Source organism: Leopardus geoffroyi, chromosome D3 (assembly GCF_018350155.1).
Source record: "Leopardus geoffroyi isolate Oge1 chromosome D3, O.geoffroyi_Oge1_pat1.0, whole genome shotgun sequence".
NCBI lineage: Eukaryota > Metazoa > Chordata > Mammalia > Carnivora > Felidae > Leopardus > Leopardus geoffroyi.
This window is the reverse complement of record NC_059339.1, coordinates 5776425-5791960: the sequence shown is the minus strand read 5'-3', so window position 1 is coordinate 5791960 and position 15536 is coordinate 5776425. Positions and strand designations below refer to the sequence as shown.

The 15536-nt window shown below is 61.9% G+C and overlaps 1 protein-coding gene across 43 annotated transcripts in view; it reads right to left on the bottom strand.

Annotated features, from left to right (window-relative positions):
- Positions 1-258: 258 nt before the first annotated feature.
- NCOR2 (nuclear receptor corepressor 2) overlaps positions 259-15536 on the bottom strand; it is a 213623-nt gene continuing 198345 nt past the window's right edge. For 17 of the 43 annotated variants that reach the window (XM_045457218.1, XM_045457224.1, XM_045457216.1 and 14 more), the window contains 12 exons: positions 15309-15522; positions 10963-11504; positions 9751-9900; positions 9351-9496; positions 8682-8875; positions 8381-8464; positions 7693-7842; positions 6985-7133; positions 6386-6439; positions 3233-3454; positions 1978-2157; positions 259-1419 (listed from right to left, as the gene is read on the bottom strand). In XM_045457218.1, the coding sequence (XP_045313174.1) occupies positions 1238-1419; positions 1978-2157; positions 3233-3454; positions 6386-6439; positions 6985-7133; positions 7693-7842; positions 8381-8464; positions 8682-8875; positions 9351-9496; positions 9751-9900; positions 10963-11504; positions 15309-15522 (2267 nt within the window). In that variant the 3' untranslated portion in view covers positions 259-1237. The remainder of the gene's footprint in view (positions 1420-1977; positions 2158-3232; positions 3455-6385; positions 6440-6984; positions 7134-7692; positions 7843-8380; positions 8465-8681; positions 8876-9350; positions 9497-9750; positions 9901-10962; positions 11505-15308; positions 15523-15536) is intronic. The other 26 variants (XM_045457250.1, XM_045457248.1, XM_045457249.1 and 23 more) reach the window with 16 other exon arrangements.

Genomic DNA, 15536 nt, shown 5'->3' with positions numbered 1-15536 from the left:
CCCCAGGTGTGCACGCTCCACACTGTCCCCCCAGGAGTACGGACGCCGGATACCGTCCCTGCGGGCGTGGCTACTTGACGCCCTCACGGTGACATTCTCGCCACGGATGTAGCTATTCACCTGCCAAGGGGACGGGCCTGGTGACTTCAGGGGGGATGTGTCTTTGCCCCTCCGGGGTCACACTCGCACTGTCCCCCAAGCCCCCGGTCGCCTGCCCCGTGGCCGTGCAGTCCGAGGCAGAGAAGAAGCCTTCGTCGCTCGAGTATAATTCGCTTTTTAATGAGAACAACGTGTGTAAATGACAGAATGCCACCGCCGTGCGCAGATGGCGGTCACAGAATACCCATCAAATTCCTTCTGCCCAAGGAAGGGCGGGGGGGGAGGACGAAGGGGCGCCCGCGAGCTGGCAGCCCCCGGCCCCCTCAGGCCCGCGGACGATGGGGTCACCGATGGCGGCCTGCACACGCCTCCTGAACGGTAAGCAGAGATGGAAAAGCACAGCAGCAATAATACTGGGTCAAGTCCTTCCTCGCGTAAAACATCTGAACTAATTCATCAAAGGTATCAAAAATATACCCTGTAAACCAATACATCATGTACACCTGCCTTTCCTTCCCACCGCCGCGGCAACCATGTGTGAGAACAAACGGTCCGGTCCCTCCGAGCCTCCGCTCGCCCCAGACCCCACCTGGCCCTCTCGCCTGCCCATCTGGCCTCACTGGGTCGGCGGCAGTCTCGCTGACCGGGGACGAGAGCGCCGGGGGCTGGACAGCGCCTGTGTCCGTCTGTCCAGAGCGATAAGCGGAATGGGGACGGAGGGAGGGTGCTGCTAGCTCAGTTTAGACTTTGGTTCCAAATGCGTTAAGGGGGGAGGCAGTGGCATGGGAGGTGCGTGGTCATCCTGCTTTGGGTCCCTGGCCGCCCCGGCTGCGTGCGTGTGGCCGCCACACGCCGCCGCGCCCCCTCCCTGGCCCCTCCCCTCCCGAGCACCAGGTAAACATCCCCTGAGTAAGGTCACTGCACAGGGCCAGCCCGGGGCGGGAGTCGTAGTTAAGGCTTTAGACAGGCAAGGATGCCGGCTCTGGACGGACGGACGGACAGGCGCGCAGGCAGACTCAGGGGCTCCTTCCTCGGTGGGGGGGGGGGGGGGGGGGGGGGTCGGCAGCGGCCCCCTCCTTGCCCGGCTGCTCTGGCCGCTGGCTGGGCCCCGGCACCGCCCCCCAGCCCGTTCTGACGGTCACTCGCTGTCGGAGAGCGTCTCGTACTGTGAGCAGAGCAGCGGCTTGGGCTCCTCGTCCCAGGCGTGGTGGGGACCGGCAAGGGGCCCGCTGCCCGCGGGGAGGCCAGGCGGTGGTGGGGAGGCCATGACACCCGCCTGCAGCCGCATGATCAGGGGGTTGTAGGGAAACGGTGTGGAACCTGCCGGAAAGACCAAGGAGAGACGACCGGGAGGCCCCCTGTGAGCTGGGCACTGCCCGTGGGCCCGCCCGCCGACCTCGCTGGGGACTGGGCCTCGGCCTCCCACGTCTGGCCACGGTCCCGGCATGACTCCCGCGAGTGGCTCAAAGCTGCCCACCTCTCCCCACCGACACCACTTCCCCCACACCGTGCCCGGGGCCGGCTGTCGCCGGGACGGGGAGGGGCCTCCTTGCTGTTCCCGTGCCCTCGCCCCTCGGGTCTGTTCTCTTGCAGGCGCTTTCCACCTAGAACCTTCCAGGGGCTCCTTGTGCCCGTGAAGAAAACCCGGCTTCCCGCAACCTGCCAAGCCCATGGGATCGGCCTTCTCTATTCACTCCCCGAACCTTCCCGCCTCTCTGGTCGGGGCCGGAGGCCAGACCACGCACTCTGCACACAGTAGGTGCTCAGGCTGCTGGCCAGGCCCAGTGCAGACGCTCCCCCCCGACCCCACCCAGGTGACCTGCGCGCTGTGCTGGGGACAGCGACAGGCCTGCCCAAGCACCGCGCCCTGCCGCCCACCTGCGGACGAGGGCCGGTCCTCCCACACGCGGTTGGTGAGTGGGGTCCGGCGGTTGCAGTCCCCCTCCGAGTGCACCGAGGAGACGGAGGGCGGCCGGTCCCCGGACGCCAGGCCCGGGGCCGGGGACTTGGCTTTGCGGCTGCTGGGTCTGCCAGAGACTTTGGCCTTCCCGCCACCACCTGCAGGAGAACACACGGGAAGGGGCCACGTTGGACTGTGCAGACGGCACTCAGGGCGGGGGGCGGGGGGGGCCGGGGCGGGGGTGGGGGGGTGAGGCCCTGGACGCCTGCCTCCCAGGCCCCCACAGAGGAGAGAACAGCAGCTCAGCCCTGCTGAGAAGCCAAGGTCGACCAGATGGACAGACCCAGAACCGACTAGGGAAGTGAGCTGAACTACTTTCAAAGCCCCCTCGGGCCGCCCTGAGGCCCACCTACCCACCCAGGGGCTGATACCCCGAACACGAAGCCTCAGGCCTCTGACTTGCCCCTGACCATTGCCCCAGGGCCGTACCAGGGCCGGGAAGGCTGTAGACCTTCCACAAAGAAGCCAGGACCCCTGAGGCCAGGCCTGGGCCCCCATTAAATCCAGAATCTTCCTGGGACCAGACTGTCCAGGTCAGACAAACGGGCCTGAGGTCTCCTTGCACAGTCCTCGTTCAGATACGCGGAGTGTTGCTCAGGGACATGGGGCAGATGGGGAGCTGGCCCCTGTGCTCTCCCTGACTCATCTGAGTTTGGGGCTGGCACACAGACACTGGTCTCCTCCCCCTCAGGGCCCAGGCCAGCCAGGGACACACACGGTGGCCCCAGCAGATGCGGAGCCAATGGGCCTGGCTGCCAAGAGCCCAGGGGTCCCCTTGACCCACACAGAGGTGGGTCCTCGCTCTAGCCTGATCTCCCCAGGAGACACAAAGCTGGGCCCGGACGTGGGCCTCCCGGGGACCCGTGTCCAGCAGGGGAACAAGACAGGGCAGGGCTCGGACAGCAGGGAGTGTTTTTAGAAAAGCAGCAGCTCCTTCAGCCCCAGTGGGCAGGGGGGGTGGGGGGGGGCTGGGGCTGTGCCCGCCCAGCCTGGGATTAGCCGACTCCAGAACCACGTCAAACACACACAAAAACACAGTCACAAGCTCCAAAGCTGGATGGGGTTGGTCAGAGGAACGCGGAGGCGCGAGATTAATGACACCGGCGGGGGGCGGGGGGGGGGACGGACGGGGCGGGTGGGGCTGGAGGACCGAGGCGGGGGAGGCCTGCAGACCTGGCGAGGTGAGTGCGTGTTCGCTCCGTCCGTCAGCAGCGGTTATGGGCATAGCAGCGGGCAGGCTGGCACTGGCATTCAGAGGGTTAAAAGCGTTGGCGCTGAGCGGGGGCTCCTCCCACTGATCATATTTACCCATGAGCGCCTTTCTAATAATGGCCTCCAGCCCCATGTTGGTGCTGGCATGTTCCTGCACCGCCTGGCTTCTGCAGGTCATAAGGCCTGGGAGAGAGACACACACACACAGGGGCCAGGAGGGGCCAGGGGGACAACGGAGAGAGGGGGAGAGAAGCGGAGAGAGGGAGAGAGGGAGGAGAAGAGAGAATACACAGTGAGCACATTTCGGCAAAGCAACACGTTTATTGCCCTGTCCCCCCCTTATTTTCCTGCAGTGGTGATCGGGGGGCTCCCTCGGACTTGGGCCCCGGGGGGTTGGGGGGGTTGGGAGGCGAGATGACCACCCCCCCCCCAGTTTCTCCTACCCTGTCCTCTGGGAAATCGGAAGCCCCTTCTGCCCCCCGAATCCCAGCTGGGCCTGCATCTTTTTTAAAATTCCAAGTGGTTTGGGAGTGTGTGTGTGTGTGTGTGTGTGTGTGTGTGTGTGTGTGTTGGCAGCAGAAATTGGAGGGATGCCCCATCTGGGGACACACAGCTGGGAAACCAGGGCAAGCCAGAGCCTGGTCCTGGGTGTGAGGGGTCTGCTCGGGGTGCCCGGGGGCCGGCAGGGGCTGAGGAAGAGACTCTGGCAGGGAAGGTGACCCACGCGAGGCCTGGGACCCCCAGCCCCCCACCGCCCGCCCTCCCCTCTCCCCACACTGGGCCTAGCTCTCCACCCTCCCCACCCCTCCCTGCCTGGGAGCCACGAGGAGAGAGAGGTGCAGAGACGGACGGTGAGGTGGGGAGGTAGCCATGCAGTTATGTGCGTGCGGGGAACAGGGCAGAGCTGGAGACAAATGCACGACCGCCCCCAGCCCGGCCACCTGCTCACAAAGCGGTCGAATCAACAGACCGGTCCCAGACAGGCCCCTGCAGACGCCCACCGCTCGGCCACGTGAATGGAGTAAGCCTGTTTTCATCCACCAGGTATCCTGCCCCTTTCTCATCTTTCTAGTGAATCATTCCGGGGCCTCTCACAAGCCAGGGGCATGTGTCTCTTCCTCAGCATCTCTGTTAAGCCAGCAAAGCTCAAGCCCTCTCCGCCTGCCGGCCTTGGGCACTGTCTGCATGGATTTCAAAACTTCCACTCTGGTGAACCAGGGGACGAGTCTTTCTGACCCCCAGCTCATCAGCCAACTTCCCTGATGGCTTCTGTGAGGCTGGGAGGGACACAGGCTTTTAAAAATGTCTGAGGCGCCTGGGCGGCTCGGTCGGTTCAGCGTCTGACTCCGGCTCAGGTCATGATCTCGCAGTTTGTGGGTTTGAGCCCCGCGTCGGGCTCTGTGCGGACAGCTCAGAGCCTGGAGCCTGCTTCGGATTCTGCGTCTCCCTCTCTCTCTCTCTCTCTCTGTCCTTCCCTCACTTGTGTTCTCTCCTCTTTCTCTCTCAAAAGTAAATAAATAAACGTTAACAATTGTTTTTAAATAAAAATCACATTTCTGCGTAGCAACTGTTTGCCCCCTACATTTTCTTTTTCTTTTCTTCCTTTCTGCTTCAAACTTGTTCACAGCCAGGGACACCCTCTCCACCTTTTTAGCTGTGTCTTGGCCACATTTTCCTCAGCACTTCAAAAAAAAAAAAAAAAAAAAAAAAAAAGAGGTGGAAAAAAAGCCACGTTCTCCAAGAAAGAGCAGGATTTCCAGCAGGGGTGAGCAATCACAGATGTTCCCGAGCCTTCCACCCAGGGCCACGGGTCCCCGATCTGATGGCGCCAGGCAGACAGGAAGCCTGACCATCTCTGGTTACCAAGGCAAAGTCTGATGCAAGGGCTGAGCAGCAGAGACCGGGGTCTGGGGAAATTTTTGTGTGTGGACTAAACTGCTTAAAAAAAAAAAGCCAAATCGAATTTACGTAGAAGTCTTAGCTTCGCTGCACCGCTGCATGGATTTCTGCATATACATACACACCTACGCGTCTAGTGCCTGTGTCACGATTTGGAATGTTCCGGAAACATTCATTTCTAACCATATCGTTGGTTCGACCGAACCATCTCCTGCCTGTTGTCCGTGGCTCAGCGAAGCCCCCTGTGTCTAGTCTCTGGGTAGACGAGCGAGCCCCGGGCGAGTCCCCCACTTGGAGGCCCTGATGACCTCCAGTGAGGCAAAAATGCTGGCCTTTCGCTCACCACGTTCCCAGGGTTCGAGGCCCCCGATGGCCCCAGGGAAGGCCCCCCGTCTCCCCTCTGCTCCTCTGGCCTCAGGCTCCCACAGAGCCCAGAGGCCACAGCCCTGCAAACACCCCCGGCACCTCCAACCCCCCTAGACAGGGTCCTGCCCGTGGAGGCGCCAGTCCCCAGTGGGCTCTGGGCTCAGTCTCCTCTCACCAGACTTTCGAAGCCGATTCCACAAAGCCCCGCCATGAAGCAGTGGAAACACACACTGCGGCCCCACCAGGGGCTGGGGATCCGACCCCGGGGGCCCCCCAGCCGCAAACCATCAAAGCGGGCTGGACTTTTAAACACACGTGTGAGTTTTCACCCATCTCTGTCACCCGTCTTCGTTGTTCCCTCAGCTCCCCGGGGGGTTCAAATTTCTGAGTGAAGCCGATGCTCTCTCTCTGAAAACGCTCATGCGGACCCTGAGCGAGCCTGGGCACACCGAGCGCACTCCAGTCTCCCCCCCCGAGGCCCCGGCAGGGACTGGTGCTTCCACACGGCTGTGCGCCCCTAATCCTGAAATCCACACACCAGGGGGCCTTGCGGTGTAACTCCAGTGTAGACTCCCCGCAAAGCCTCGCCTTCCGTGTGAGTCTGCATCCCCACCGCCGGTTTGTGGAGTCCAGAGGGGGGGGACACAGCTGAACTAAGAGAGGCCCTCTGTCACCGTGACTGTGGCTGGGGCGAGGGCCCCAGCGGCCTCCGAGGCTGCGCCCGCTCCCCGAGTCTCCTTCCAGGTCCCGCACGCCCAGCCTGACCTCCCCAGCACGCAGCCATGACGGGGGGTGGCGGAGAGAGCAGGGAGGGGGCCGGTGGCCGTGTAGCCCGGGCCGGACGCTTACCTGCTCCGGTGATGGCGGGCATGTTGAAGATCTCCGTCCCGGGCTGGCCGATATCTGGAGAGGCAGGCAACAAGATGGGTAAGCCCTGCGGGCCCACGGGTCCGAGGAACGCACCCGCCCCCACACGGTCCCCTGTCTCGTGCAGGCAAGGCGCACTCTGTGGGAGCTTGCTCAATGTACACAGATTCAGCAGGTCTGGAGGCTGCAATTCTAACCAGCATTGTGCTAAGGGGCGGAGGCTAAGTTAGGATTTACTTCCAGTAACCGCGTAAGTGGGGAGAAAAAAATCACAAACACGATGAGTGCTGTGAACAGGGGATACACAGGGCCCTTGGGTGGGTAAGACCCCAATCCCTGGTTCCTAGTAGGGGCTCCGCACAGACCCGCCCATCTAAGCATTCGCCGAATGCCGGCCGTACCCAGGCACTGTTCTGTCCCGGCGGGTACCCGAGGCAGAGACGGAGACCGCCGGGCTCCCTGAATGTGTGGGGAAGGGCCAGAGGGGGAGCCGGGCAAGTACCCCGTGGGTTTCTAGCACCGTGCTGGCTCCCAGCCCCACGGGGGCCCCGGGTTCCCAGGGCAGCGGGCTCGCCGCTTACTGTATTCTGGCTCGTTCCGGTTGTGGGTGTTCAGCTTCTTGTTGATCTCCTGCTTCTTCGACTTGACCATGGCAGAGTTGCTCTCGGTCAGTTTGCTGAAGAAGGCCGGCGGCTGGCTGCTGTTGCCTGGAGATTTAGAGCCCATTCTGCTGCGAGGATCAGAGAACCTAGGTCAGTTTGTTCAGTGTGGAGCTTGCACACCTTTGACGATGGGGCGCTTACTACCTGACCTGCCTTAGAAATTCAGAACCGAGCCTCTCCTACCCCGTACCTACATCTTTCATCTCTTAGGGACCACGGCTCCTGGAATCTTCTCTGTAGTTTACCTATTCCTGGCCTCAGGGTGTCTCTGGAGAGCCCCAGCTGCTCTGGTGGGCCATCCCTGTCTACCTGCAACAGCCCCTGAAAAAACTAGACATGTGCCCAGGGACCTGGCTTTCTTCTCTGTCTCCACCCCCCCGACTGGTGCAGCACATTTAGCTCGTGGTTTCCCAGGTCCGCCAGCAGCAGGGGCCTGGCCTGAGCCAGGAGGTGCAGTCCACAGCACGGGAAGCTGCCGTGGATGCCCCTCCGGCCGTTAACCCCTGCTCCGCGGGTCTGAGATCTCTCGGCTGCACACAAGGCCCTGTGGAGCCCCAAGCGCACTGCGGTGGGCCAGAGGCTGAGTCACGAGCATCCCGGGGGCGGAGTGGGGTGCCACGGAGGTACCTGGGCTCTGCCTGGTCCCCGTCCCGGTACAGCAGCGGGTACATGGCGCTTCGGGGATGCCCAGGCTCTGCCATGCCCTCGGGTGGGGACACGGGCTCGATGGCATCCTCACTGCTGCCCAGGGCGGACGTCTTGCTGGGCTCTGGAGACCTGAGCAGAGAGAGGGTCTGTGGTCCGAGTTCAGCGCTCTCTCCCCCGCAATGACGTGGGGGACGTGTCCCTCTCCCGCCCCCTCCCAGCTCTGCCCTCCCCTGAATCTTTCTGCACGGGCTGGAGAGCCACTGTTTCGGGCGTGCGGGCCACTTGTGGGCTCTGCTGTGTTTCTTCTTTTATAGCCTTTTGAAAACGTAAAACCACCTGTAGCTCACGGGTTGTGGGCTGGATTTGGCCCACGGGCGGTAGTCAGTTGACCCCTGCTGCAGCGCATGCCCGGTGCCCCACTGTGCCCCAGAGATGCCCTTCCCGCCCTCGTGCCTCGCTCATGTGGTGCCCCCCTTCGAGTGGCTCCCTTCGTCCTAGAGTTGGGGGCCGCCCTCTCCTCTCCAAGCCCTAGTGCTCCCGGGGGAACCAGAAGCGAGTCGTGTGCCTGCAGGGAGGCTGTGCTCGCCACCCTCGGCTCTGGTTCAAATCCCGGCTCTGCCACTCACTGGCTGTGTCCCCGGAGATGAAGGAATTCGCTTCTCCGTACCTCAGTTCTTTCACCGGTGACATGGGGACAATACCGCCTACACTTCCTGGGGTTGTGGTGAGCATCCCGGTTAACACATGGCGCCTGGAGCCCACAGAGCGTGACGGACGCGTCAGCTATTATCTGTCCGCACCGTGGCCTTGAGCAAACCGCCCGCCGTCTCCCTGGGCCTCAGTTTCTCATCCGTGCAAGGACACCAGGCAGGCCTCGCACTTGGCCGAGCTCGGCCCTCCTACAGCAGGCCCCTGACAGAGGTGCCCCAGGAGCTAAACCGCAAGGGTCACCCGCCCCCGACGCTCACCTCTTGCCCCCTTCACTGTGGGGCGAGCCGCGAGCCGGGGCGCCATGGTCCGGGGGCGGGAGGTAGAGGTCACTGGGGGGGCGGCGCAGGTCCAGGACCGGGCAGCTGGCTCCAGGGAAGGAGTAGAGGGGGGCCGGGAGGGGTGCGTTGAGCTGCTGCGGGTGGTGCCGCGTGTAATCCTGTGTGATGACCTCCTGCGGGCCCGAGGTGGGGGGAGGGGTGCGGGGTCAGGCAGCAGCCATCCCTCCGGAAGCTTCTGGGCGTGCAAAGGCTAGGCTGCGCTTTGGGGACAGAGCCCGGCTCAGTTCCCGGCTCCCTGGGTGTTTCGGGCCTGCCCACGGCAGCCTCAGCGTCCCCGTGTGCATGGCATGGGGGGCTCCGTGTCAAAGCGGTGGGCCCTACACGGGTCAGGTTCCAATGGCCAGCACGCGGGAGACGCGGATCACGGGCTCACGCACCAGAGGCTCCCCAGCTGGGTGAGGGGGTGGCTTCTGCATCTGAGTCTGAGAGTCTGGAATCCCTGACCAGCCTGCCCGTGCCAGCCCTACCTCCCTGGTCCGGTCCGCCAGGACTCGGTTTACCCACCAGACCGAGAGGCTGCGTGTGACCCTCCCCCTCCCCCGGGACCTCATCCCCGCCCAGGGCCGGAGGCAGAGAAGGGGTAGTTACGCTGATGTGCTGTGCCAGGGTGACCACCCTCTGGTGACCTTTGACCCCGGGGGTGGTCTGGAGCAGCGGGCTGGACGAGGGCTGGCTCTCGGGCAGCGGCCGCAGGTGTGGGAGGTGCGCGGCCTCACCGCTGAGCTTTCCGGGGCCTGCGGGCAGAGCAGAGCTGGTCAGGCTGGGGGGCGGGGGCGGGGGGGGGTCGGGGTGGGGGGGGGGGGACCCGAGGCGTGAGCCTGGCTGGGGGCGCGGTCCCCGCATCCCGACTCTGCCCTCTGAGCATGGGGCTGGGCCAATTCCTCGGCCGCAGGGGGCCTGGGTTTTCCCGCCTGTGTGATGGGACAACGGCCGCCCCTGTCTCGCAGGACTGTGGCGAGGGGGGTGCCGGGGGGAGGCAGGGCGCTACCTGGCTGCTTGTGCCGCAGGTCCCCCTCCAGGTGGCTCTTGTCGAGCTCCTCGAGGTGCTTGGGGAGCCCCTTGTCATGGGTCAGGCTGGGCGAGCTCACGGGGCTGACGGGCTCCACCCCGTCGGGGCTGTAGCTGCCGCCGTGGTAACCTGCCGTGGGCGAGGCCCCGGGTCATGTCTGTGCCAGGACCTGGGGCCAGGGCCACCCCACCCGGCCCGCCCTCCCCCGCTGGCTCGGGCCCCCAGATCAGACGGGTGCCGCGGGCGGATGGATAGAGGAAGGGAGCCAGACCGGGGCTGCCGGCTGGCTGGGGTGGGGGGCGCATCGAGAAATGGGGGAGATGGGGTGGTGGGGTGAGAGAGAAAGGCCGTTGGAGGAAGAACGCAGACGGACACACAGGGAGACAGGCCAAGAGACGGACAATGACCTAGGGACAGGGGGAAACACAGACCCGGATGGTGGGGGCTGTGGGGAGGACGAGTCTCCAGGGAAGGCAGTGCAGGAGTGAGATCAGCGGGGGGGCGGGGGCCAGGGAGGGACACTAGGGTCCCAGGACCCGGTCTGGGCCACAGTCCCTGCAGCCCCCGGGCCAGCAAAGAGGAGCCCTGAGAAGGGGCCAGAGGTGGGAGACGGGGCCCGGGACTATTCTTCTCCCAGGGGCTGCAGGGTGGAGGTCAGCAAGGACATGTGGGGCCGGGGCATCCCCGAGAGCCCCTCACGGCCCTGGCAGAGTGCAGGGGTCATTTCCTCCTGGAGAGCAGTGCGCTCCCCTGCCCTCCCAGACAGTCTGCCTCGCGGGCGTCCTCCAAAGCAGACTCACCCACGCGGCAGCCGGCGGCAGCCTGAGCCCCTCTGCAGCCCCACTCCCTCTGCTCCCCAAACACAGGCGCAAAGGTTGGGACATGGGAGGCGCAGTTGAAGTCAAAATCACAGATCCATTCATTAAAGGAAAAAAAGCGAAAATCCAAAAAAAAAAAAATATATATATATATCATGATAAAACAATGTGAAATGATGAGGCGCCCCCAAATCAGAGGGGGTGGGCGGCAGCTTGAGGAATAGTCATCATAGCGTGCAATCGACGAGGACGCGTTTAAAAACAAAATACCAAAACCAACGTAAAATGGGGGGAAAAAAATAAAAAGCAGAGATCTGAAAATATCTTTAGGCCACAAGACGGGGTGGGCGGGCGGCGGGTCCGGAAGTCTTACCATCGCGAGGGGAGTCGTTGGCCAGCGAACCTCCTTCTCGCGGCCCTTTATCGTGAGCAATTTGACGCATGATTATCGCGTCTATGAAGGTGGCCGCTGTCAGGGTGGTCTTACCCAGAGAACGGAGCTCCAATTCCTGGATGGAAAAGGGTTTACTTTGAGTCTTTTCCCGGTGCGGGTCCGCGGCCGAGGCGGGCGGCGCAGGCTGGTCCGGGCTGGCGTGGTGGGGTGCGAGGCTCTTTGCTGGGGTGCGGGCGATGGCCGTGTGGCTGGAGCCGGGGGGCGCCAGGGGCCGCGGCTCGGAGCCTTTGCTGGGGGAGGAGGCGGGCTCCAGCCCAGAGCGGGCTGGGGGCTTGGCAAGGAAGGCGTGGCCAGCGTCCGCACGGGGCCGCTCGGGCCGGGCGACCCTTGGGGCCTCCTTGGGCAGCAAGACAGGCTCCATGAGGGTGGGGTAGACCCCGTCCAGGGTGCCACCCAGAGGACAGTGGGTGGTGGGTGGGAATGTGGCGGCCGGGCGGACAGGCGAGGAGGCAGAGGTGGACCTGGGGGAGGAGAGAAGGCGGTCAGGGGGCTGGAGCAGTGCCCCCACTAGGGGCCCAGGAGGCCGAGGCGGGGCCACTCCCTCACTCCAGCACCCTGATGAGTCCCCACTGCTCGCAGAATGAACCCGCCCTCCCAACATGGCCTTACCCACCCCACATGCCTTCACTCACTCGCTCACTCATGTATTCATTCATTCAGTCCGTCGTTCCAAGACTTCTTACTAAACACCTAGTACGTTGTCAGGCACTGTTCTAGACAGTGTTCTAGACCTTGAAGGATACGGCAGCGAATGAACCAGACAAAATCGCCTTACGTTCCGGTTGAGCAGACTATATACAAGTTAACAGAGAAGTTACCCACACCCAGAGCCTGGGAACCGGTCAACGACAAGTCAGGGTGACGGAGAATGGGAGGAGACTCTCGAGCTGGCAGGTGGGCGAGGGTCTGCTGGGGGCGCTCGAGGAAATGCACGCACCACAGCTACGTTGAGGAGTTGGAAAAACAGGGGCAAAGGTCCCGAGGGTAGGCGGCGTGGGCGGTTAGAGAACCACGGGAGAACAGCAAGGCTCTCCGGAACTCCGCCCCGGCCCTGCTCCTCTGGAGGGTCACTTGCCTCTTCCTCCAAGCAGCCTTCCCCAACTGCTACAGTCAAGGCTGTAAGCCCCAGGGGGGACCGGCTGGGGAGAAGGAATGCACAAATGTACACTCTGATCTTCACGGGGTAAACATAATTATCCCCACTTTGCAGATGAGGACACTGAGGCTTGGATGTGAACTGGCCCGACTCCAGCCCTGTGGCCTCTCCATCAAGCCCAGTGATGCCACGAGGCGGTGCCCTGCCCTTTGCTGACCCTCGCTCCAGCTGCCAGGGGGAAAGGCTCGATGCCCGCATGACAGTTTCTAACTGGCTTGTTGCCAGTGTGCACAAACCACTTTGTGCTGAGCCATGATCTTGCTCTAAGCAGCCAGGTGCTCCCGCTTCGTGTAGCTGCTGAGTAGTTGAGTCAGTGAGGACAAAGCCAGTGCTTCTGGGAAACGGGGTTGTCATTTTTCCCAACTGGAACTGTGGTTGGGGGGTGGGTATGACTTAGAACAGCCAAATGGCGGGGGCGGTACTCGTATGAATAGAAGCTTTACCTCGGAAGAAACGCCTGCCTCCAAACAGGACTCTGGGCAGGGAGGAGTACGGAGCCCCCACCCCCTCGCATCAGGCAGCTCTGCCCGCAGTCCTGGGGGTGGGTGTCATCAGAGGGGACCTGACCTGGGCCCCCTTATGAGAGTGACTGGACTCCGGGGAGGCACACATGGCCTAAAGAGCCTCTCTCATCTTAACAGAACCCCTAGGTTTTGTCCAGGCAAGAGGGACACCTCCCCCAAGTCTGGGGAGGACCAGAAGAGTCTCTTCCCACAGCCCGCTCTTATGTGTCCGTCTCCCTTCCACAGACTATTCCTGAACCTGACAACCTACTCACCTACTCATCCACCTGCCCACCCAACCTGCCACCCACCCACCCAACTCACCATCTACCATCCATCCATCCACCTGTTCATCCACCCACTCACCCAACTCACCATCTCCCCATCCTTCCACCTGCCTACTCATCCATCCATTCATCCAACTCACCATCCACCCACTCACCCAACTCACCATCCATCCATCCATCCATCCACTTACTCACCTACCCACCCACCCAACTCACCATCTTCCCATCCTTCCACCTGCCTACTCATCCATCCATCCATCCAACTCACCATCTACCCACTCACCCAACTCACCATCCATCCATCCATCCATCCATCCATCCATCCACTTACTCACCTACCCACCCACCCAACTCACCATCTTCCCATCCTTCCACCTGCCTACTCATCCATCCATCCATCCAACTCACCATCTACCCACTCACCCAACTCACCATCCATCCATCCATCCATCCACTTACTCACCTACCCACCCACCCAACTCACCATCTTCCCATCCTTCCACCTGCCTACTCATCCATCCATTCATCCAACTCACCATCCACCCACTCACCCAACTCACCATCCATCCATCCATCCATCCATCCATCCATCCATCCATCCACTTACTCACCTACCCACCCACCCAACTCACCATCTTCCCATCCTTCCACCTGCCTACTCATCCATCCATTCATCCAACTCACCATCCACCCACTCACCCAACTCACCATCCATCCATCCATCCATCCATCCACTTACTCACCTACCCACCCACCCAACTCACCATCTTCCCATCCTTCCACCTGCCTACTCATCCATCCATCCATCCAACTCACCATCCACCCACTCACCCAACTCACCATCCATCCATCCATCCATCCATCCACTTACTCACCTACCCACCCACCCAACTCACCATCTTCCCATCCTTCCACCTGCCTACTCATCCATCCATCCATCCAACTCACCATCTACCCACTCACCCAACTCACCATCCATCCATCCATCCATCCACTTACTCACCTACCCACCCACCCAACTCACCATCTTCCCATCCTTCCACCTGCCTACTCATCCATCCATTCATCCAACTCACCATCCACCCACTCACCCAACTCACCATCCATCCATCCATCCATCCATCCATCCATCCATCCATCCACTTACTCACCTACCCACCCACCCAACTCACCATCTTCCCATCCTTCCACCTGCCTACTCATCCATCCATTCATCCAACTCACCATCCACCCACTCACCCAACTCACCATCCATCCATCCATCCATCCATCCACTTACTCACCTACCCACCCACCCAACTCACCATCTTCCCATCCTTCCACCTGCCTACTCATCCATCCATCCATCCAACTCACCATCCACCCACTCACCCAACTCACCATCCATCCATCCATCCATCCATCCACTTACTCACCTACCCACCCACCCAACTCACCATCTTCCCATCCTTCCACCTGCCTACTCATCCATCCATCCATCCAACTCACCATCTACCCACTCACCCAACTCACCATCCATCCATCCATCCATCCATCCATCCATCCACTTACTCACCTACCCACCCACCCAACTCACCATCTTCCCATCCTTCCACCTGCCTACTCATCCATCCATTCATCCAACTCACCATCCACCCACTCACCCAACTCACCATCCATCCATCCATCCACTTACTCACCTACCCACCCACCCAACTCACCATCTTCCCATCCTTCCACCTGCCTACTCATCCATCCATCCATCCAACTCACCATCCACCCACTCACCCAACTCACCATCCATCCATCCATCCATCCACCTACTCATCCACCCACTCACCCAACTTACCCTCTACCCATGCTTCCACCTACTTACTCATCCATCCATCCATCCATCCACCTACTCACCTGTCTCACTCAACCTACGTCTATTCAGTTACCCATCCACCCATCTATTCATCCAGCTCCATCCGTCCGTTCACTCACCTGTCTAACCCAACCACCCTTCCATCCACCCAACTACCCACTTATCTAGTCCAGTCACCATCCACACACCACCCACCCACCTATCCATTTCTCTCTCCACGTGCCCATCCCAACCCAATCACCTATCCATTTCCCTCCCAAATACTCACCCATCTATCACCTTCACCTGCCCTTCTCTCCACCTACCCATGCATCATCCATTCACCCACCTGTCCATCTGCCGTCCTACCTCCTATTCATTTACCCACCATCCATCTCCCTACTCCCCCACCCATCATTCTCCTTCCCGTCTCTCTCCCACCAGTGCGCTTTTGCACCCACGGCCCGCCCGCCCGTCCCCTCCCTTGTGCCAACCTGGCCCACCTCAGGACCGTGGGCGTGCTGGGCTCCACGGAGGTGAGGATGCCCTTCATGCCCGTGTTGTGCAGCACGCTGGGTCTCTGCTGGACGGTGTCCTGGGCCCGGGGTGACATGGGCGAGTGCTGGTGGGAGTGGGGGGTGGGGCGGCCACTGCCGCTGCCGCCCCCACCCCCTCCGCCGCCGCTGCCGCCGCTGCTCTGCTCCGTACCTGGCAGGGACAGG